The sequence below is a fragment of the Lacerta agilis genome, chromosome Z, assembly GCF_009819535.1.
Source record: "Lacerta agilis isolate rLacAgi1 chromosome Z, rLacAgi1.pri, whole genome shotgun sequence".
Taxonomy (NCBI): Eukaryota; Metazoa; Chordata; class Lepidosauria; order Squamata; family Lacertidae; genus Lacerta; species Lacerta agilis.
The window spans coordinates 18,304,384-18,328,391 of NC_046331.1; the positions used below are offsets into that span (position 1 = coordinate 18,304,384).

The 24,008-nt window shown below is 43.2% G+C and overlaps 1 protein-coding gene across 1 annotated transcript; it reads right to left on the bottom strand.

Annotated features, from left to right (window-relative positions):
• Positions 1–5,687: 5,687 nt before the first annotated feature.
• Positions 5,688–6,617, bottom strand: LOC117040461 (tricarboxylate transport protein, mitochondrial-like). Its single transcript, XM_033138243.1, has one exon. It carries the CDS (start codon positions 6,615–6,617, stop codon positions 5,688–5,690), a length of 930 nt encoding a protein of 309 aa, XP_032994134.1.
• Between the last annotated feature and the right edge of the window lie 17,391 nt (positions 6,618–24,008).

Consider the following 24,008-nt stretch of genomic DNA (forward strand, 5'->3'; position numbering starts at 1 on the left):
TTAGTTTTCCATTTTGTAATATTTAAATACATCCTTATTTTGCTCTTACGAGCTGTTTGACTTCCCTCCCTCCCACAGAATGGTTCCTAAATTTCCATTCTGTGTCATAGCATTTGTATTTTTTCCTTTCATCATTTTAATTGTCACATTTTTACATAAATATAAGAAGGTATGAATCATAATCATTACAAGTCTTTTAGATCAGTCCTGCTAGTGTTGTTAATTGTTTGCAATTGTCCTTCAAATATTGTGCAAATTTACCCAAGTCCTTTCGGAAAGCTTGATCACGCTGGTTTCAAATTTTCCCGGTCAGCTTTGCCAGTTCTGCATATTCCATTATCTTCGTCTGCCTCTCTTCAATGGTAATTCTTCTTGTTTCCATTTTTGGGCTAAAAGAGTCCTTTATGCCCTAGTTGCATACATAAACAGTTTTTGATCTCTCTTTGGGATTTCTTCACCTACTATACCCAATAGGAACGCTTCTGGTTTTTAAACAAATGTACTCTTGTACAATTTCTTTAACTCATTATGTATCATTTCCCAGTAAGCTTTCCCTTTACTTGCAAGTCCATCACATATGATAGAAATTCCCCTCCTTTTCTTTACATTTCCAGCATTTCTTATTTTTTTGTTTTATGCATTTTAGCAAGTTAAGATCTGACAGATCCTTGTTCACTTTCCCTTTCCTCTCCTTCCGTGGAGATTTTAAAGCAGAGGTCAGATCACCATCTGCCAGGGATTCTCCAGCTGTGATTCCTGCATTGAAGGGTGTATATTAAAAAAAATATGTACTGCTTTTTATAGATTTATAAATCTTGAAACAGATTTTGCTCCAGCTGCTATGATTGAGAAGAAACGAGGATAGGGTTTCTGGATTCAAAAGATGTTTTATCTATAGGAAAAAGTACCGGTAAATACCCACTGCATCCTGGTGCAAATGCCAGAATGCCGGAGGCCTCTTCCATGCCTGTCCAACAGGCCACAGTTTGGGAGTGTGTGGATTTAAAATGATGTTCTCCAATAATTTTTCATTCCACACAAACCCCAAAATGAGGAGCTGATTGGATTTCTTTTATCTACTGCACTTCTACCTCACATTTTCCCTTCAAGGAGCTCAAGGTGGAATGGATGTTTCTCCACCTCCTCATTTAATCCCCACAAGAGGTTAGGTTGCGAGGCAGTGACTGGACCAAGGTCACACCCAGTGAGCTTTATGGCTGAGTAGGGGGATTTGAACCCTGCTCTCCCAGCTTTAAACAGCCACAGCTTCCCCCAAAGAATCCTAGGAGCTGGAATTTGGTAAGGGTATTGAGAACTGTTAGGAGATGCCCTGTTTCCCTCCCAGTACTTACAATTCCAAGAGTTCTCTGTGAAGAGCAATTGATTATTTAAAGGCAGACCGAGCCATTTGATAGTGGAACTGATAACCTCAGAAAGTGGTGGGCTTTTCTTCCTTGGAGGTTTTTAAATGGAGGTCGGATGACCACCTGTCAAGGATATCCCAGCATGGCAGGGGATTGGACTTGATGACCCCGGGGGAGGGGTCACTTCCGACTCTACAATTCTATGATTCTATGAGGCCCTGCTCCTTGAAATCACAGCAGGCTCCAATAAGGCTCCAACGGTTGAATTTACAGTTCATTATTAAATCCGTGCTTTTATTTCTTTTGAAACTTTTGAGGTTTCTGACCCCAGAGATTCAACTAAAACTAATTTCGTCACCCTAATTGACTTGAATGGAAGAGAGAATCCCTTCAAGTCAATCTTTATTGAAGCAAATTAACTCAGAAGCTCAGATTCTTGAACTTGTCACACAGTGCTTGTATTTGCTTTGGCTGGATCAATATTAATTTCATGGATTCATTTTTAAATGAAGCACTCAGTGTTCAGTTTTAAATAAATGCATAAGCTGAACTGCTAGCCGTCACATAGAAACAGATCCTCTTGAAAATAAAATACTCAAAAGGGGTAATTTCAGATATGCGAGTTTATCAAAGCAAATTAACAGTCATATTTCATTTCTGAATTGTCTACTCAGGTACACCCTGAGACTGATCTCTTTGTTAAATTAAAGCTGCATAGCTGAATAAAATGTTAAAGTAAGCTAGAGAAGAGGGATGCTTTTAAGTAATTTCAGCCCAGATGGAAACTCTAGAAAATCATTAACAATTTCAGTAGGCATAATTCTATGATTCTGCACTTAGGCAGGAAGAACCAGCTGCACAAATATAGGGAAAGGGGACACCTGGCTTGCCAGTAGGACATGTGGAAAGGAGCTAGGTGCTTCGGTAGACCACAAGCTGAACACGAGCCAGAATTTGATGCAGTAGCAAAAAAACCCTAATGCTATTCTAGGCTGCATCAACAGAAGTCTAGTGTCCAGTTCAAGGGGAAGTCATAGTACCGCCTTGGTCAAACCACAGCTGGAGTCCTATGTCAAGTTCTGGGCACCACAATTTAAGAAGGATATTGACAAGTTGGAATGTGTGCAGAGGAAGGCAACCAAGATGATCAAAAGTCTGGAAACAAGCCTTCTCAGGAACGGTTGAGAGGAGTATGTGTCTTTATTTGGTGTCTGAGGACTCAGTATCATATACTCGTAGAAATAAAGTAAAAGGTTTGTGGGTGGCGCTGTGGTCTAAACCACTGAGCCTCTTGGGCTTGCCGATCAGAAGGTCGGCAGTTCAAATCCGCACAATAGGGTGAGCTCCCATTGCTCTGTCCCAGCTCCTGCCAACCTAGCAGTTCAAAAGCATGCCAGTGCAAGTAGATAAATAGGTACCACTGTGGTGGGATGGTAAACGGCATTTCCATGTGCTCTGGTTTCTGTCACGGTGTTCTGTTGCGCCAGAAGCAGTTTAATCATGCTGGCCACATGACCCAGAAAGCTGTCTGTGGACATAAGCCACCCATGGCTACCATCTCCAACCAATATGCATGCTTTAGCTGGTACTTCACACCAGTTTGCTTACCACACAATAACTTAATATCAGCTGATAGGTGTGGAAAACCTGTTGACTGTTAAGGACTGCTGATCACCCTTCTGAGTAATACCCCTCCCCACTCCCTCACTATATTTAAGGGTCTGGTGACTTCCGTTTCAGTGTATCTGAAGAAGTGTGCATGCACACGAAAGCTCATACCAAGAACAAACATAGTTGGTCTCTAAGGTGCTACTGGAAGGAATTTTTTTATTTTATTTTGTTTTGACTATGGCAGACCAACACGGCTACCTACATGTAAACAGATCTTAAAGATAAGCAAATAATAGGATACCTACTGATGGCTGCCAAACAGTGTAAGGCTCTGAATGGTAGAACTGTGGCTTACTGTTATAATAATGAATGGTTTATAGTTTTTTATGGAAAAACTAACACAGAAACTGAGGGTGCTACATGGCATTTCTGAAATGAACAGATTTATTACAGTCTGGGATTCATTTATAAATTAACAACAGAGCCAACATCCACCCTTACACCATGTACAAATCTGTAACTCATTGTGGTATAACATCACATTGTTTTCTTGTCATACTCTGCCTTCATAATGCCTGAAATAAGGGGGCAAACAGCATAGATTAAGTAAATAACACTAAGGCAATTTTTACCTTTTTGCCTTCATTTCTTCATTTGCATGGGTTTAATGCACAACATAGATATATGCGTTTGTTCTTGTAGATCATGATCTATAAACTCACTTTGCTTCCTATGGCATGAAAGACACTTTTTGCATAAAAGAAAATGGCTTAAATTTAAGTGGATTGTTCTGGAAAAGTGGGACGCTTTTGGAAAGGGTGAGAACGTTTCAACATTATATTTTACCATACCAACACTACATAACGATGTTGTTTTATGAACAGTAATGTTCCATTTCAACTCTGTATTGTTTTCTGTTTTCTTGAAAATTAATAAAATATTTATGAAGGAGAGAGAGAGAGAGAGAGAGAGAGAGAGAGAGAGAGAGAGAGAGAGGAACAAGTGAAGGAAATTAGTCCATCTAAACAAACTTGTTTTCCGGGCAAGATGTTCTTCATCTCTTTTGCCAGCAGAGGGTGACTAAAGATTGCTCTAAATCTTCTTTTTACATTTGGCAATGACTATTGTTTGCACTTTGGGCTTCAACAGAGAGATAAATCAAGTGGAAAGTTTCTGTGGAGAAATGTCACAGTCCTAAGCACAGATACTTGTCACAGGACCAATCTCTCGTGACATGCCCCACGAGCTGCTTGACTTTACAAGTTGCTCCAGTGACACCAGGCATCTGTGCTGAGGATCCTTAAAACCAGGTCAAGGCCCCCTGTGGTGACTCAGTGAGCTGGCTTAGAATCATAGAACTGTAGGCTAGGGTTGGACGGGACCCCCAAGGGTCATATCATCAGAGCTAAAGAATCTGTAATCGATGACTATCCAACCTCTTAGCTTGAGTGTGTGTGAGAGAGTTTGTAGGGGGACAAACAGCTCAACCCACACCACCACCATTATTATTGGAGAATCAGAGTATTGTAGAGTTGGAGTCATCTACTCCAACCCCCTACAATGAAGGACTTGCTGCATTATTCCTTCACAGTGGTGCCTCTGATCAGGCCTAGCCTGGCTCACACCATGAATGCAGCTCAGCTCTCTCTCTCAGGGCTAGACTAAGCACCTGTGCCCTTGTGAGTAGAGCTGTTACAGTGTGTTTGTCTGAACCTGCACATGTGCCCATCACCCAGGTGGCCACTGCTGGAGAACAGATGCTGAATTAGATGGAGCATTGTTCTGATCCAGCAGGGCTGTTCTTATGCTATTATGATCTGGCCACTAACTCTGAACTTTGAAACAAGAAAGTAAACTTTCACTTCTTGAAAGGAGATTGGAGGCCAATGGCCAAGATGCAAGAAATTGCTGGTTAGACTCTGGGATTTGGAGTCAAAACTAGAAAATGGTACAGAAATACTTCCACCAAGCATAATTTGAAATGTTTGCAAATAAGGGCTGCAATATACTTTTTTGTGTGGGTTTTTTTTTTTTTTTTTGGTCTTTGTCCTTTTATTCTGAAAAGCCAACATTTATGAACTTGTAAACATCAAGTCAACCTTAAATAACAGTGGCAACTAAGTTAGAAAAAGAGACAGACTTAAAAAGGCACAAACATCAGAAACACGCAACAGCTTTTCTCGAAATGGGTGCAATGGCTCCTTCCTAGAGTGGAGAGGAATCGCCTCCAGGAACAAATCCAACTTCTCTGCATGTGCGCATGGATGCAGGCAGACACTGTCCTTTCTAAAGGAGGGGAGGGGGCTGCTGTGCCTGGCTTGAGCTTGCAATGCAAAGCCTCTCTCCTGTAATGCATCTGCTCCTGAAACACACTGTCAACAGCAGACTTGTAGTGGACAGCACTTCTCCCCACCCCTGGAATTGGTAGCAGGAAGAGTATGCACTCCTGGCCATAAATAGGTATACGAAAGCCATGTGGTGCTTGAGCTGGAGCATTTTGGAATACTGTTCAGTGTTCCCAGAGAATGGGGGGTGGGCAAGGTTAATAAGAGCAAGGTGACCCTTTTGCTGGGGGGGGGGGCTATCCTGGAAGAGGGGAACCTCTGACCTTACAAGGCTTCCTCCTCTCCTGGGTGGAAGGGAAGGGAGAGAAACGGGAGCTGTGAGTGGGATGGGGATTCGTCCGCCAGCCCCTCCTGCACCAGAGGAGCCTTACATGGTTTTCCAGACCTTGTTGAGAAGTTTCACCACCTCCTCATAAATGACAAAAACAATGGCCACATCCAGACAGACCTGGCCAAGGTGGGGGACCATCCCTTTGTAGAACGCCAAAGGGCCCTCGTTTTTCAGGATCTCGTAGGCGCAATCCAGGGTGTTTCGGTACTTGTATGCTTCCAGTCCCTGCATCCTGGTCTTGATGACATCCAGGGGGGTGTTGCCAAAGACGCTGGCTGCTCCCGCAGTGGCCCCAAACGCAGCCGTGACAAATGGGTTCATCTCCCTGTGGGGGTCATCCCCTAGATACCAGTTGCAGAAGGAGGTCATGACGAAGAAGCGGATAGCCTGGTTGGAGCATTGCTTGAGGACGGTGGCCGTGAGGCCCTGGTAAGTCCCACACACAATTTCCCAAACTCCATGGGAAAAGCCTCTGTACCTGGGTGCCAGGGACCCCTGATCATGAATTAACTTCACCTTGATGGTCTCCATGGGACAGACGACCACCACGGCCTCTGCCACGCCAGCCCCAATGCCACACAGCAAACTCTTCTTGCTGTCCAGCTTCCCTTGAGGGTCCTTGGCAGAATTGCTGAAGACCTCAAAGACCCCAAACCTGACAGCAGATTTCGGGATGGAGCTGTACAGCAGGGAACTGAGGCTCCTATACAGCCCCCGGAAGACATGGTCCTGGACAGTCAGTCTCACACAGTGCCCAATGCTCTTGTAGCGAGATGGGTTGGCCCTCTCATCCAGCTGCAGCTGCCTCTTTACATACTCAGTGGGGAAGGTGATGCAGATCTCGATGCCCCCCGCAATGGCACCTGCCAGGATGGCCTTGCCCGGGTGGGTCAATTTGGGCCAGCCGGGTGCGGCAGCAGTGACTGGAGGGGCTTGAGCCCCGCCAGGCTCCGAGGTCTCAGCCATTCCGACACATCCAGGTGACTGTGAGGCTTGGGCTGCGATATACTTGATAGCTGCCAGATAATTGTTATATCATTTGATGCAACAGTATACTCTAGTGAGACAAAAAGGGACTGCAGATGTTTTTAATGGGGCTGGTCTCTCTCTCTCTCTCCCTCCTTTATTCATATTACTAAATTATTAATTCAGAATTATTGCTGTCCCTTTTATCCTTCACGGATGTCCTGATCAAATCAAAACCCATCAGATAAAATAAAGTTTTTCTTCATGCAGCACATAGTTAAACTCTGGAACTCACTCCCACAGGAGGCAGTGATGGTCACCAACCTAGATAGCTTAAAACAATAAAAAGATTAGAGAAATTAATGGAGGAGAGGGCTATCAATGGCTATTAGCCACAATGGTTATGCTCCATCCTCCACAGTTCCGAATAACAGTTGCTGGGACCACAGAAGGCGAGAGGGCTCTTGTGTTCAGGTCCTGTTTGTGGGTTTCCATTGGTTGGCTACTGTGAAAACAGGACGCTGGACTAGGTGGGGCCATTGACCTAATTCAGCAGTACTCTTCTGATGTCCTATTGTAAACTTTTCAACTTAACTTCGCAAGCTTTAGATTTTAAAATGTTAAAAGTATTTGTTGCAATGAAGCTGAAAGGTTCGAAGATCTCCTTTGAAGTTTTGCCATTTTCCAATCAAAGTTCAAGAAACCTGCCAACCCAAAACAGGCGGATAAGTGACAAATGGGTGATCTGTGGCAGTGATTTGAATTGGGGGGCCAGAGAATAGAGGGGGGAAACCACCATCACTGTCTTCAGGCGCCTTGCCACGTTATGATTTGGAACAGAATTAAAAGGAGTCTTGAACAGCTGTGTTGCAGCTGGATTGATTTATCATCCCCTCAATAGGAGAGCAATTCAAGATCTTCCTCCTCTACCCCTAAAGTGCCAACTATCCACTTATCATCTCTTCCCACTTATGCATTGAAGAGGCCTGCCAAGACCATAATAGAATAATTATATCTCTTTATGCAGCCGTTCAACAACAGTGTACAGCCCATTCTGTGAATATTCTTCTTCTTCTTCTGCTTCTTCTTCTTCTTCTTCTTCTTCTTCTTCTTCTTCTTCTTCTTCTTCTTCTATCACTCGTAGCTGAGCAAGATTGTCTTCCATAAACACAGTTTTAACAAGGAGTCCGTAAGTGACTGTGGAGGCCAATTCTGGATCCACACGTCCTTCCACAATATCTTACATTGCTCAGTGAAATATACTGTCGTAGGTTTTGCGGGGGGGGGGGGGTCAGTCTGGATGATGCGCTGAGGCACTTCCATTTCTTGGGGGCCTATACCCAGTGGGGGTTAGACTCTAATAGAGGAGGTTGCTGAACTAGTCAGAACTTTGTAAGAAAGTGATCTTAGCTGGCCACTGACGTGTCTTCATGGCATGCCAAAAGAATGATCTGGGCTGCATGAGAGGCAACCATGCAATGGAGCCCTCTATGCTGATGGGTGGGTCTTTCCTCCACCCCCCCCCTCACCTAGTTCCTAGGTTGGAAAACACAAGCCAGTGTTTGTGTGTGAGAGTCAAGCTGGAAGCAGGCTGGAAGCTGGAGACACAGAGACCTGTTTGCTCTGTGCTGGATCCAAAGCTGCGACTAGTGGAGAACTTCTGCTCAGGCTGCATATTTGTGCAAATAAAACCATATATCCTAAAGACACCACAGCCTCTGCTAACCTTCATTCCAAGAAAACTGAACCTGGATAAGCACCTGGAACACTTGGAGTCTCTTGCAGCTCAGAGATTGGGGTGGTGCATAACAATTCTTTGCACTGATGTGTGAGCAGTGAAGCATTGAATAGGCAGTTACAGGTGGGTAGCCGTGTTGGTCTGCCATAGTCAAAACAAAATCAAAAATTCTTTCCAGTAGCACCTTAGAGACCAACTGAGTTTGTTCCTGGTATGAGCTTTCGACTTCTGTTTCAGTGTATCTGAAGAAGTGTGCATGTACACGAAAGCTCATACCAGGAACAAACTCAGTTGGTCTCTAAGGTGCTACTGGAAAGAATTTTTGATTTTGTATTGAATAGGCAGGCATGTTAATTTTCCTCTTTGCTTTACAGCTGGGATAAACATTTAAAAGGAAGCAGGATCTGAACCACAAAGAAGCTGGCATGAATAAAGCTTCAGATTTAATCTGAAATGCAACATTCTGGATGCAGGGGTGCTTCTCTTTGTTTTCTTGGCCCACAAGGGAGTAAGGAGAACAGGAATATTTGTAGGATCCATGCCAATTCCCTCTGGATGAAGGAAAGTTAAATGCTTACCGGTATCCAGCAGAGGGTGGCAGCTCACTTTGAAAGCCGTACCCCTCCACAGTGAAGACAGTGCCTTGTTTCAAGTAGAAAACTATTCTGGAGAATTTTGTTCCAAAGCCAGAAAATAGCCAGTTGCGGCTAACATCAGAGGCAGATAAGTTGTCTCCTCCCAGAGCAACTTTTGGCCTCTGTTTCATCTCTGTGATCTAAAAGGACTATGGAAGTTGGCTGACCTAGATCAGTTGTTCCCCACCACCACCAGCCCTGCATCCCTTGCAAATTGTCTCTGCCTGTTCAAGCTGCTACTAGATCAGACACATCCAAATCAGGAGTGGATTTAGTTCTCAGCAAGTATAGCTTGTCATCTTGCAGCTGTAGAGATAAGAAGGTTGCATAGGATACTGTAGAGTTGGAAAAGATTCAGAAAAAGGGCAAATAACCAAAGTGATGGAACGACTCCCCCATGAGGAAAGGTGACTTTTAAGCTTAGAGAAAAGGCAAGTAAGAGGTGGAATGATAGATGATTATAAAATAATGACCAACATGGAGAAAAACAGATAAAGAAAAGTTTTCTCCCCATCTCTCATAACTTCAGAACTCATGGGCATCCAATGAAGATGAACGTTGGAATTCGGGCCCATTTTTTAAAAGGACTGTGCAGAGTGGAACTTGCTCACACAGGAAGCAGTGATGGCCACCAACATGGATGTCTTAAAAGGACAAATTCATCAAGTGTAGGGCTATTGATGACTACTAGCCATGATGGCTATGTTCTGCATTGACAGTGGAGGCAGCAATGCTGGGAACTGCAGGAAGGGTACTCTTATGCTCAGCTCCTGCCTGAGGGTTTCCCATCATGGCCACGATGGGAAGAACACAATGCTGGACTGGATGGGCCATTGGCCTGATCCAGCAGGGCTCTTATCTTTTGTTCTCAAGATCCCTTCCATTCATCTCCACCTTCTAGAGCTAATTCCTGCTTGATGTGAAACTGCCAAAGGGGACTGGTCATTTACCTGTTGGCAGGTGAATCTGCATTTTGCTAGTGGAGCCCTTGTATCATCCTTCCTTACAGGGGGCAGGGCAGCTCCCCAGTTACCTTCCCCACAGCAAGGCTGACTCCTAATCCAGTGTGGCATAGTGGCTAGAGCAGGGGTCAGCAAACTTTTTCAGCAGGGGGCCGGTCCACTGTCCCTCAGACCTTGTGGAGGGCCGGACTATATTTTGAAAAAAAAAATATGAACGAATTCCTATGCCCCACAAATAACCCAGAGATGCATTTTAAATAAAAGCACACATTCTACTCATGTAAAAACACGCTGATTCCCAGACCGTCTGCGGGCTGGATTTAGAAGGTGATTGGGCCGCATCCAGCCCCTGGGCCTTAGTTTGGGGACCCCTGGGCTAGAGCATGGGACTTAGAAGCTCAGAGAGACCAGGCTTCAAATCCCCACTTGGTCACTAAATTAGCTGGATGACTTGGACCAGTCACTGCCTGAGAGGTACTCAGCCTAACCTATCTCACAGGGGTGTAGTGAAGATAATGAGGGTGGAGGAGAATCATGCATACTACCTTGAACTCCTTGAATTGTTGGGGGAATGAATGAATGAATGAATGAATGAATGTCAACTGCCTATTGTCTATCCAGGCATGTCCAACAGATAGATCGTGATCTACTGGTAGACCACTGGACATCTGCGGTAGATCACTGGTAGATTATTGGCTGCCCCCAAAGAAGCTGAACAACTGTGGCTCCCCTAAAAAAAAGCTCAACATTTTACCTCCTCCCTGAAAAAAACTCATCAACTTTGACCCGAACCCCCCACAAAAAGGGGGTAGATCACTGCCAGTTTTTAACAGTGAGTAGATCGCAGTCTCTTGGGAGTTGGCCACCCCTGGCAGCCACTTACCCTAAAATATAGAATCATAGAATTGTAGAGTTAGAAGGTAAACCCAAAGGACCATCTAGTCCAATGCCCTGAAATGCAGGAATCACAGCTAAAGAATCCCTGAGAGATGGCAATCCACCCTCTATAATAGTCTCCAAAAAAAGGACAGTCTACCATCTTCCAAGCCCTCTTAAGAATGCTCTTCCTTTTCTTAAAATAAGATTTTATTAAAACTTTTTCATAATACAATGCAATAAAATAAACTAATCTAAATGAAAACAAAAGTGGAGAGAATAAGAGAAAAGGAAATGCATAGCCCTCTGTCAAAGGTAGCTTTTCACCTTTGTCTCACACAGAAAGTGGTGAAACCTCCCAGCACTCACCTAGGAGCTTCCCTTTCTTCTCCTGGTCTCGCACCTTGGGAAGCCTTCCTTTCCCTGCCTCTCACTCAGGGCCTTTCTACCAACCATCAAACCACCTTCATGTGTGTGTAATCCTTCACCCCAATAATGGTCCAAAGCAGAGGATACTAAAGGAAAACAACAACAACAAGAAGAAGAAGAACAACATAAAACAAAAGAAAAGGGGGTGAAAAAGAAGCTAACAAGAAGGAAACAATAGAAAAAAGAAATAAAGAAGAAAGGAAAAATAAAAATGACTTTTGATTTTCTGTCTGTAAGTTACATAAAAGAAATTATACAAAACATTCATTCTAGGATGACATCCAACAGTTCTATTTTCTGTTAAGCGATATTTTCTCAATCTTCAAAGCCAAATGTCTCAAATTCATTCATTTTCCTTTTCACACAAAAAGTCCAAAAGGGTTCTCTAATTATTGTTATTAATAAATGCAGGGCTTTTTTCAGGAGTAACTCACAGGAACTCAGTCCTCCTCTCAAGTGAGTTCTGGCACCTATCAGGTGGGAGCCATGGCCATTCTAAGAGAATGAGGGAGGTATTCATGATGAGTTCTGGCACCTCATTTTATAGAAAAATAGCACTGAATAAATGTCAGCAGTGGCTTTTCTTTAATCAAACAAATACCTTTGCCTCCAATAACTTGAACAACCATCTCACCATATTAAACAACAATAAGTCTTTCTGACTTTGTCTATGTAAGAGTCTCTCCTCTGTGATCATATATTTATATTATTCCGTAGCTCGTTTCTTGTAATGTATCCATTAATTTGCATCCAGTGCTGTATCTTCTGTTCCCATTTCCTCTTGTGTTTTCCAGGGGTTTTTTTTTGTCCTTGTCTTTAAAAATTACTGTTTCCATTTACGCTTCTTCCATTTCCCCCCACGAAAAGTGCCGCTGATTTGATAGCTTTTCCCTCTGAATTTACTCTGATTTGTACATAGGGCCCTTTCTCTCTCAGCTCTAATGCTCCAAAATTAAGATGTCTCTCCATCTCTCCATGGCTTCATTCCGCTTCTCCAGAATCACCTCCACCACCTGTCTGGGATTCTTTAGCTGGGATTTCTGCAGTGCAGAGGGCTGGACTAGATGACTATTGGGGGTCCCTTCCATTCCCACAATTATATGATTCCTTTTCCTCTCTACCCACTCCATGGGTTTTGCTTCCTCTGCTCAAATCGACTGCCTGCAGTACTGCCTGATGAAGGCAAAGGATGACAGCTGCCTGGACCATAAGCACACCTGCAAACTCAAGCACACTATTGAACAGTGAGCCAATCATCCTTGTAAGAATCTGCCTCTGTTCAAGGAATGGTGTCTGCCCACTTAACTGAACTGGGATGAAATGCCTGCAACTTGTTTTTAGGCCATTGTTGGCTTCAGAGTTGCAACTTGTGAGGCTCTTCATTCCCACCATGGTGTAGTGGTTAAGACCGGTGGATTCGTAATCTGGTGAACTGGGTTCACTTCCCCGCTCCTCCACATGCAGCTGCTGGGTGACCTTGGGCTAGTCACACTTCTTTGAAGTTTCTCAGCCTCACTCACCTCACAGAGTATTTGTTGTGGGCGAGGAAGGGAAATGAGATTGTTAGCTGCTTTGAGACTCCTTAAGGGAAGTAAAAGGTGGGATATCAAATCCAAACTCCTCCTCCTCTTCCCCTCTAGTGGGGGCAGAAACTACAGATGGCCACTAAATGCACAGCTTGGAACTTCTGACACAACTCTTTCAAAAAACCCAAATTCATAGAATCATAGAGAGACCCAAGGTAGGGCTGCCATATGTCCTGATTTTCCAGGACATGTCCTGGAATTTGCCTCCGGAAATGGCATCCTGGATTATTTTTTGGAAATTGTTCTAATTTCCTGGAAAACCAGCAACAGAGGTTAAATCACGCCCAAATGCCTAGATTTTATTTTAAAAAGCTCAACAACTTTCAGGGTCTCCTGGTTTTTACTTTTTGAAATATGGCAACCCTATCCAAGGGTCTTCTAGTCCATCCCCATGCAATGCAGGAATCTCAGCTAAAGCATCCATAACAGATGGCCATCCAACCTCTGCTTAAAACCCTCCAAGGAAGGAGAGTCCACCACCTCTTGTGGGAGTCTGTTCCATTGCTGAACAGCTATTACTGTCAGAAAGTTATTCCTGATGCTTAGTCAGAATCTCCTTTCTTGTAAATTGAAGCCGTTGGATTGAGTCCTACTTTCCAGAACAGGAGAAAACAAGCAAGTTCCCTCTTCCACGTGACAGCCCTTTAGTTATTTGAAGATGGCTATCATATCTCCTCTCAGTCTCCTCTTTTCCAGGCTAAATTGCTCTTTCTCTTGCATATTTCTCATCCAGGCTTGTGAAGAATCTCTCATTTTGCACTTGGAACCTGATAAGGGGTGTCTTCTAAGCCTTATTAAATTGTTGCACCCAGAGTACTCTGGGTGTGGTGTGTCAAGGCAGAAGAGAGAGGGACTATTCCTTCCCTTGACATGACTAGTGCACACCTTGAAGCTGATGCATCACGACCACTTAATCAGACTCTCCACATCTGTGTTTGTTGTTTTTTGGAGGGAGTAAAGAAGGAATCCTGATTATTCTAACAAGTCTGAGAAGGGGAAGAAGTCAACATTTCAATCTGAAAATGGAAAGACTCAAAAAGAAAAAAAAAAGGATATCTGTCCAAATGCTCTTAATTTATTTGATTTATTTTGGGCAGGGAAGATGCATTTCCTTGGAAAAAGCTGCTTCTCCCCCACCTCCTTGCACACACACCCCTACTGGCCAAGAGTATCCGTAAGCCCAAGCATAGTTCAAGGGTGAACAGATTTCCTGAGCTATGGCCAAATGTCTGAATGTGAGCCAGATCCACATGATGTGACCTCCACCCACCCTTGCTATTGCCCTTTCTTAATTGATTAAGTGCCAGTGTGGTGTTGTGGTGAGATTGTCGAACTAGGACGTGGGAGAGACCAGGTTTCAAATCCCACATGGGCATGAAACTCACTGGGTGACCTTGGGTCAGTCACTCACTCTCAACCTAGCCTACATCACAGGGTAGTTGTGGGGATTAAATGGGGAAGGGGAGAACCATGTATTATACCACCTTGAGCTCCTTGTAGAAAAATGTTGGGCTAGAGATGTAATAAATAAAATAAAAAATACAATTGGCCATCTCCAATATCCTGTTCTTTTGTATCCCAATAGTCTGGAAAAAGAAGAATTTCTGAAGCTGGATGCTTCAAATATCAAAAGCTGAATGTCTTGGATCTCTGAATGCAAACTTGGCCGAACTAATCTGAGCTCTTTCTGGAGTGGTCCCTGTTCGTTCCAGTAAAAAAGAAAGAAAACATAAACAAATGAACAGGAATGGGCAGGTTTCTTATTGTAATTAATTGGGATTAAACTCTGGCTGGGCAGGTCCCCAGCTGCAGCACACACATTAGAAAATTGTGTTGCCTGGGTATGCAGAATGTCTTGCTGGACAAGGTAAGATGGATCCCTTTTTCAAAGGACAGCTAAGAAAACTGGGAATATTTGCAAGGAAGATGGATGGGAAGATGGATGCAGGTGGTGTTTTCCATACTGCTTGGGTGGAAGAATCTGGGCTGGGCAATTCTATTCACTTGCAAAATGAAGCAAATGGGTTTGCCTTATTCTGAGCCAAGCAGTTGAATATTTATTTATTTTACTTCATAAAATTTACATACCACTAGTGTGTTAAAAAAAAACCCACAACAACTCACACACCCTGAAAGCAATTTACAAAAAAGTAATATTGTCAGCAAAAAAAACCTCAACAATAATTTAACATGTTTGAAAAGTTGAAATTACTATAAACAAAAAACAGATTAAAACTCTCTATAAACTTCCTGATCCACCAAAGGCACCTGCCTGGCATCAAGAGGCAGGTTTGCTCCCTACCCCAAAACTCATTTAATTTCACCTTTAATAAACTGGGTTTAGTGTTTGTTTTTGCTTCTGATATGAAATTAATTTCTACTGCCATGCATATTCCAGGTTATGTTTCTGTTGGAGCAAAAAAGAAAGAAAAGAAAGAAAAGAAAAGGCAAACAGAACGACTCCTTTGTTCTTTTCATGAGTGAGCAAGCACAAGCCTCATGATAGAGGATCAAAGCACACAACTTTCATCAGGGTCAGAGAGTTTGCTCGGGTTGTTCATGGGAGACCTAGACCTCTGATGAGCCATTGCAGGTCCTCTCTGCCCTTCAGAGGAAGCGGGACGCAACTTACCGGGACAAACCAAGTAGTCCTTTTAAGGCAGGTCTTAAAAAAAAGAAAACCACCACTGGCTGTGAAGCTGATTGAAGAAAATAGATGATGATGATGATGATCATCATCATCATCATCATCATCATCAATTTTTCAAGTTTATTACATGCAAGACACTTGTGCCATAACTTAACTGTGGACTTAGTTTGGCACTAAAAGAATAAAATTCAACAGGGACAGATGTAAGGTTCTACACTTAGGCAGGAAAAAACAGCTGCACAAATGGAAGATTAGGAAAACCTAGGAAAGGATCTAGGGGTCTTAGTAGACCACAGGCTTACAATGAGTCAACAGTGTGGTGCATGAGCAAAAAAGGCTAATGCTATTCTAGGTTGCATCAACAGACGTATAGTGTCCCGATCAAGGGAGGTAATAGTACAGTATCACTTTTCCTGCCTTGGTTAGACCACACCTGAAATACTGTATCCAATTCTGGGCACCACAGTTTAAGAAGGATACTGACAAGCTGAAACATGTGCAGAGGAAGGCAGCTAAGGTGATCAAGTGTCTGGAAACCAAGCCTTATGAGGAATGGTTGAGGGAGCTGGGTATGTTTAGCCTGGAAAAGAGGAGACTGAGAGCAAATATGATAGCCACCTTCAACTATCTAAAGGGCTGTCCCATGAAAGATGGAGCAAGCTTGTTTTCTCCTGCTCCAGAGGGTAGGATTTGAACAAAAGGATCCAAATTACAATAAAGGAAATTTTGACAAACATCAGTAAGAACTTCCTGTCTGTAAGAGCTGTTAGACAGTGTAATGGATTCCCTTAAGAGGTGGTGGACTTGCCTTCATTTGAGGTTTCTAAGCCTAGGTTGGATGGCCAACACTCAATGATGCTTTAGTTGAGATTCCCACATTGCAAGGGGTTGGACTATTTCTTCGTGGAAATAGGCAAGGTTGGCTCAGTTATCCAGCTGGATTGCTGTCTTCAGTTGTGGCCATCATGTTTCCGGCATAATGGGTAATACTTGGGGGAAATTGACAGAACACCAAGATAAAGCATTCATCATATGGGACATATGGCAAAAGGCCCAAAAAAAAAAAAAAGAGAATTCAGGAGCATGTGGAGAGTTGGACATCTGAGAGCAGGTTTGGGCCCCTGTGGAAAAACTTTTTAGGGCCCCCCATCAAGAGTGGACTGGCTAAAAACCTTTATACAGGACCCTAATTTACTCCAGCTACAAAAGATGAGGCCGCTGAAAGGACTCTTGGGTTGGGGTATTACTTAAAAGGTAAAGGTAAAGGGACCCCTGACCATCAGGTCCAGTCATGTCCGACTCTGGGGTTGCACTCATCTCGCTCTATAAGGCGAGGGAGCCGGCGTTTGTCCGCAGACAGCTTCCGGGCCATGTGGCCAGCATGACAAAGCTGCTTCTGGTAAACCAGAGCAGTGCACGGAAACACCATTTACCTTCCGCTGGAGCGGTCCCTATTTATCTACTTGCACTTTGACGTGCTTTCGAACTGCTAGGTGGGCAGGAGCTGGGACCAAGCAACGGAAGCTCACCCCGTGGCAGGGATTCGAACCGCCGACCTTCTGATCAGCAAGTCCTAGACTCGTATTGCTTAGCAGGGTCTTAACCCAAAAAGGAGCAGGAGACAGCAGAAAAAACAGTGATATTGAAGAGGTAGGATCAGGGGCGGAGGGAGCCAATCTGCCGCCCGGGGCGGCAAACTTGAAAGGCACCCCTCCCCGCGCGCGTGCCGTGACGTCACGACACGTGCGCAGCCTCCTGGGTGGACTGCGCATGTGTGGACATGCGCAGTCCACCAAGATGGCAGGTGTGATCAGCCGGCACCGCTTCTGACCGGCACCGGGCCGCGCCGCACTGCGTTTTAAGGCTGCAGTGGGCGAACAGCCCGCTGCAGCCTTAAAACGCGGCGTGGCACAGCGCCGGTCGAAAGGGGTGCCGGCCGATCGCACCCACCATCTTGGGTGGACTGCGCATGTACACCCAAGATGGTGGGCGTGATCGGCCGACACCCCTTTCGTGCAGTGCGGCAACCTTTAAGGCTGCAGCGCGTGAACAGCAGCACAGACGCCGTGCTGCTGTTCGCGTGTTGCAGCCTTTTAAAAGTTGCCGCGCTCGATCACGGGGGTGGGGCATGCCCCCAGAGTGTCACCCTCCCCAGGGCGGTACCCAGGGCGGACCGCTCCCCTACCCCCTTGCTCCGCCCCTGGGTAGGATAGCACCAAATAAAGAAAACAGGGAGAAGAGAACAAAACTAAATGTCTCTGATCATGCCCCTATTCTGACAAAACTACACTGGGGGCAACCATACATTAAGCAGTATTATTGGAAACTAGATGGTTTCTAAAAATTATTTTCACAGAAAAAGAAACTTTCTAAAGAAATCATAGAAGCATAGAACTATAGAGTTGGAAGGAACCATAAGGGCCATCTAGTCTAACCCCCTACAATGCATAAATCTTTTGCCCTGAGTTCTTTGAATTTAATGACATAGGAGAGCAAGATAGTTCTGTGGTTTGGGACAGTTTTAAAGCCATGATGCAAGGTTTTTTTTTTATAAGCGAAAGATGTAGGGTTTAAAAAGAGAAGTATAGTACAAATATCGCTCTGCTCCAAGAAATACAGGAATTAGAGGTGCAACATAAATAAATGCAAAATAAAATGACCTATACGAAACTATTGAGGAAAAGAGCAGAATTAAAATCCTTTGAAATCCCTCAAATTTCTCCAGAGGGTGCATCAATGTTTCTTTGAATTCAGTAATAAAATATTGTCTTTATTGGCTTGACAATTTCATAAAAAACAACTGGAGAGAACAATAAAATATCTTAAAAAGCAAAAGGATAAAAAAGATCTTTAAACACCCTGAGATACTCAGTGAATTTCAGTTTTTATATTCCAGACTATATAAAGCAAAGTCACCAGGACTTAAAGAGTTTTAAAATAATATTCAAATACCAAAAACTTACTCCAAGTCATAAAGAATATCTAGACTGGCCTTTCACTTTGGAAGAAATAGAAGCTGGGATCAAATGTATGAAATTTGCGTGCCCAGGCGGAGACCGCCGCCGCCCCCCAACCCTAGGCGACACCCGGATGGAATAATGATTCCTGACAATGTGTTATAGGATTAAAATTGGCCACAACTTTATTAAACTTTGACATGTAGCAAGACCTTGGCTTAGGCATTGGGCATTTATCCCTCTCAGTCCCCAGCTGGGGATCTGGAGCGCATCACTGTTAACCAATCTGTCTGGGGATTGGGCTGGCACTGGAAGATATATATTTAAGCAGAGAGCCCGCCCCCATTTCGCCGCAACACAGGGGAGTGCACTGCCACTGACAACTTTTCAGCGTATGGCCAGTAACTCCCCTCAACACAACCCCTTTAATGGGGAACCGTGGGATGGCCACTGCAGGGGGCGCGTGTGTCACTGCTTCACCCCCCCCATTTAGGGAAGATAGACTAAAGCAGCCTTTCTCAACCTTGAGTCCCCAGATGTTTTTGGCCTACATCCCTGACCACTGGTCCTGCTACCTGGGGATGATGGGAGTTGTAGGCCAAAAACATCTGGGGACCCAAGGTTGAGAAAGGCTGGACTAAAGGATTCCGCCCAAGTCCTAAAACTGCCAAAGTTGTAACGTTTTGCTACGGGGAAGGCAAAACCTGCCAATGCAGGGAAAATTCCTTCCCGGTCCTTTAACAGCAACCATTGTAATACCGCAGCCAACTGAGAGCTCCCAGGTAGGCTCCACCCTCTTTTATGCTTAAAGAACGGACCCTACCCTTACCTGGTCTGCTCCCCTGGCTCCGCCTCCCCAGTTGTGATTGGTTATTTGAACTGAGGTTTGGCAGGAACCTCAAGGCTCGCAACTTGGGAAGGTGGTCCAGGAGTGCTCTGCCGGGAGTCATGTAGGATCAGGGATGCTGCGCGCAGGCACGCCAAGGGTGCCCTTCATTTGATGTGGACAGCGGTCATTCACAAAGCACCTGGCCCAGATGGCTTTGTTGCTCAATTCTACAAAAAGCTATTCAGATATAGTATTACCATAGTATTCAGTAATATTAGTATTACCTTTTTATTAAAGTTATTCTCAGACATACTTATGGACAAATTACTGGTCTTACAATGAGAGCATCGTACTGGAAAGAAAAATACAAATCTTTATGCAACATGGTATATATTTTTTTATTAAATATGCACACTCTATTGAGCATGGTTTCCTTCCACCCTCAACATACAGAACATTGTGGAATGACACGTTCATCTGACTACTGTATGTTCAATGAACCACAACTGGGATTACTTCCTTTATATTTCCCCCTTTTGTGATGGGTCTGTACTCTAACTTGTTGTTTTTATTGTTGATGTTATTAGCTTTTCTCTCATTCTCTATATCCAATTTGTTTGTAACTGAAAATCAATAGAACACTGTACTCTCTCTCTCTCTCTCTCTCTCTCTCTCTCTCTCTCACACACACACACACACACAAACACTCCTCCAGAAACCCTCTCTTGATTCAGTAAATATAACTACCGGTAACCACTAGCCAGTTGCCAATCTCCCCTTCTTGAGCAAGCTTATTTTGTGTGTGTGGTTTTGTTTTTTAGAAAGCTATTTTTATTAAAGCTTAACAAAACAAAGAAAGAAAAAGCAACATACAAAAGTTAACATCAAATACCAAACTTTTTAAAAAAGATAACAACTAAAAGAAAAGAAAGAAAAAGAAAAGACTTTTAATTTCCATGTATCAGTTTTATAGACTTATGCAAATCCTTGCTCCATAACAGCATCCAACTCTTCTACTTTCCACAAACCCATCTATTTTCAGTCTTCAAACCCAAACACCACAAGCTCATTTTCCTTTTTTGTACATAAAGCCCATAAGCAGTTTCCAATCATTAATAAATGTCAACAATAATTTTTCTCTAATTAAACACATCAACATCTCAGCCAAATCCATTAATTTCAATAACCATCCTTCCATAGTAGGTAATGATAAGTCCTTCCATGTTATGTCTGAAGATGTTCTGAAACAATATACAATTCACATTAAGTACGTAACCAGAGGTACCACTGTACTTAACAATAACAAGAAAAAAGATAAAATGCAAATAACACATATATCCAGTTCATTTTAACAATTCCATTAATCACAGAAAGAAGAACTTAATTATATATAGACATTGACTTCCCTAATCCAACTCTCCATTGATTCAATATAGAAAAACTATAAAAAAAGCGTAACGCTGACACCCATTATTGATCATATAACACCTTTAATCTCATGAATTATTTTATCGCTATTCTTTCAAGATTGTTCTACAAGAGTTATTCCAATGCGTGAACCATGTTTAGGTCGCACCTCTTTTTAAAATAACATAGAAAACTGTTCCACTCTTCAACAAATTTACTTCTCGGATTTTCTTTTCTTTTTTCTGATAGAAAGGCCAACTCAATATATTCTACAGTTTTAAGAAGCCATTCTCTTTTACTGGGTATTTTATCACTCTTCCAATAAGATGCCACTAAAATTCTCGCTGCTGCAGAGGTATATAAGAAAAAGTTCTTCATTTTATTAGGTATGTCTGGAGTTGTGATCCCTAATAAGTAGGCTTCTGGTGATTTAGAAAATTTAGTTGTTAAGATGGCTTCCAATTCTAAATGGATTTCATTCCAGAATGATTCCATTTTTTTATATATTTCCACCAGATAGGATATAAATCTCCAACCTCCTCGCATCTCCAACAAGTGTTTTGCACGTTCTTGTACATCTTAGAAAGCTTATGTGGAGTTATGTACCACCTATAAAACATTTTTAATAGGTTTTCTCTAATTGCACTGCAGGAGGTGAAGTTCTCTAATTGCACTGCAGGAGGTGAAGTTCCAACTTGCTCTCCAAAGTTCATTTATTTGAAGACTTCAAACAGAAATACCCAGTTCACATTGTCAAATGTGTTTCCTGAATGCAAAATAATCAACGCAGCTTGTTTCTCATTATGGTAATTCAGATATTCCAAAATATCTATCACATTTCTGACATTACTCTTTTAAGCAAGAATCTACCTTGATAATGATAAATAAAATCCTGTAGAATCCTTTTCAAACTGTAAATAACTTATAGCCATTATTCAATTTAAAAAATGGTCAATAATTTTTTCCCCCAAAGTCAATTTTTGAGCCTCTTTAGGTATATACCGTACATAATGTTGGCCTTTCTCCAACTAGTTGGTGTCTTAAAACTCTGTAAAATATTCACTGTCAGTTGCAAGAGCTGTAAAAGCTCATCTTCAAAAGACTTATAATAAGAAGCTGATAGTCCATCTGGGCCCGGTGCCTTTCCTTTCTTAGATTTTTTAAAATAACATCACTTTATATTTTACTAGTGGGTATTATGCCCGTTAAATTAACGGGCGCTAGGACACCGCATCACGCTCGGCTGCACGATCTCGAGCCGCGGGCAGGGCTGCGAGAAGCGAGCGGCGCTGTTGCTGGGGAGGGGGAGGCGACGGCGACGCTCTCAGCCCGGTCTCTTCTGCGCGCGCACCCAGCCTCGCAGACACGCCCCCTCGCTCTCGTCCCCGCCCCGCCCCTTCCAGCTCTCATGTCCAGGCATTCCCTGGCTGGCTTGCCGCCTCCTCGCTTACTGACAGCCAGCCGGCCCCGCCCTCCTTCCCACCTTCTCCTCGCACCGACCTTTCCCGAAGTGTCTCTGCGTTCCAAGTCCCAACGGCTGTCCGTGAGGCACATGCGCAGTAGCGCAATCCCACGGACACAGGGACTGGACGCAGAGACACTTGCACTTTATTAGTGTAGATAAACTGCTTTGTGGGGGTTTATTTTTAGAAACCAAGCGAGGTATAAGTTATATGAAGTAAGTAAGTAAGTAAGTAAGTAAGTAAGTAACTCTCAGGCTTCCAGTTTGTCGCGGCTGCAATTAGGTCATGAGTTCGTCCAGTGCACTCAGCAGGATGACTCAATCATAGAAAAGAATATAAGGGGGTAGAGAAGGTGACACAACCCCCTAAAAAGGCTCAGGAAAGAGTTCTGAGCTTTGACTGAACCAAGCGGTGCAGAAAAGGGTTTCCCAGCTGCTCCTGTCCTTTCTATGAGATGCCTTGGGCCCTGAACAGCCAAGCGACAAATTTCTCTGCAATTTGAGACTAAAACAAGACAGTTGAACAGCAAAACAAAAAGAACTTCAAAGAAGGTACCGGTACGTGTAGCGGTTGGCTAACAATTTGGAAGCTAAAAAAAGAGGAGGGGAAGGAGGTCACCCTCTAATTGCTTTAAAACAAACTGTGAGCAAGAATATTGTGAAAAGAAGCAAGATAAGGTATTAAGAATTTGTGTCACAGAATGCAGAGTAAGACACTGAGCTTACTGAACACATCTTCATGTCAACGGGAGTGGAGGGAAGGATGGGCTGAGACTTAGTTGTGTTTAATCCGGATGGTGGGAGAGAAGGAGAAGGATAATAAGGAGTTACAATGTTTTGGACAAATCAGTGAAGAGGCAGAAGGAAAGCAACCTTTATTGCCATCTTCATAAAATAAACTATATGACTACCGGTATCAGCCTTCTGAGAGATAAGAGAAACTTGCGGTGAACTACTTGAAGGAGGGAGAAAAGGTGGCGGCTGAGGAAATAACGGAGTATAAAGTGGACTTTAAGAGGGAAGAGAACAGGGGACAGGAAACAGTAAAAATGGTGGGCAACAAAATGATGATTCATTGTGCAAATACCCTCATGCTGTGAGGAGTGGAGTGGATGGAAGGAAAAGGAGGAGCATTAAGCAGGAAATGACTGAGACAGAAACACTGAAAGGAGGACTGAGTTAACGAAGCATCATACAAACAGCACCATCTGGTGGGGAAAATAAGAAATAAATAAGAAATAAATAAGAAAATAAGAAATTACATCTTAAATGGACTTTGATTTGCTGCTTTCTATAACTTCTATAATAACTTCTATAATAAGCAACTGGCATGAGTTTGGCCAAACTGCGGGAGGCAGTGGAGGATAGGGGTGCCTGGCGTGCTCTGGTCCATGGGGTCACGAAGAGTCGGACATGACTGAACGACTGAACAACAACAACATAACTTTTACGGTTTAACTTGTATTATACTGACTGGTCAAAGAAAGTGGTTTAATACTTTGCATAACTGGAAAATTTTGACAAAAAGAGGAAAGGGTTGGAAAAGGAAGAGAAGGGCAGTTATAGACGGAAATAGGGAGAAGTAGGAGAAAGAAAGAAAAGGGAAAATCAATTAAAAGTAGAGACAAAAAGAAAACTGCCCTAGAAATAGAATGAAATAGTGAGGAGCTGAAATCCTCACAATTTTCCCTCAGTTGGAAACTACTTCAAAAATAATAAAGTAAATTATAGAATCTATACTTAGGGAAAATATAAAGAGTGGAAAATAATATTAAATTAAGATTAATGGAGATTGCAACATGGCAACAAAGAAGCTACAGGCGTCAATGGAAGCAACCTTTGCAGTACCTGGAATACAAT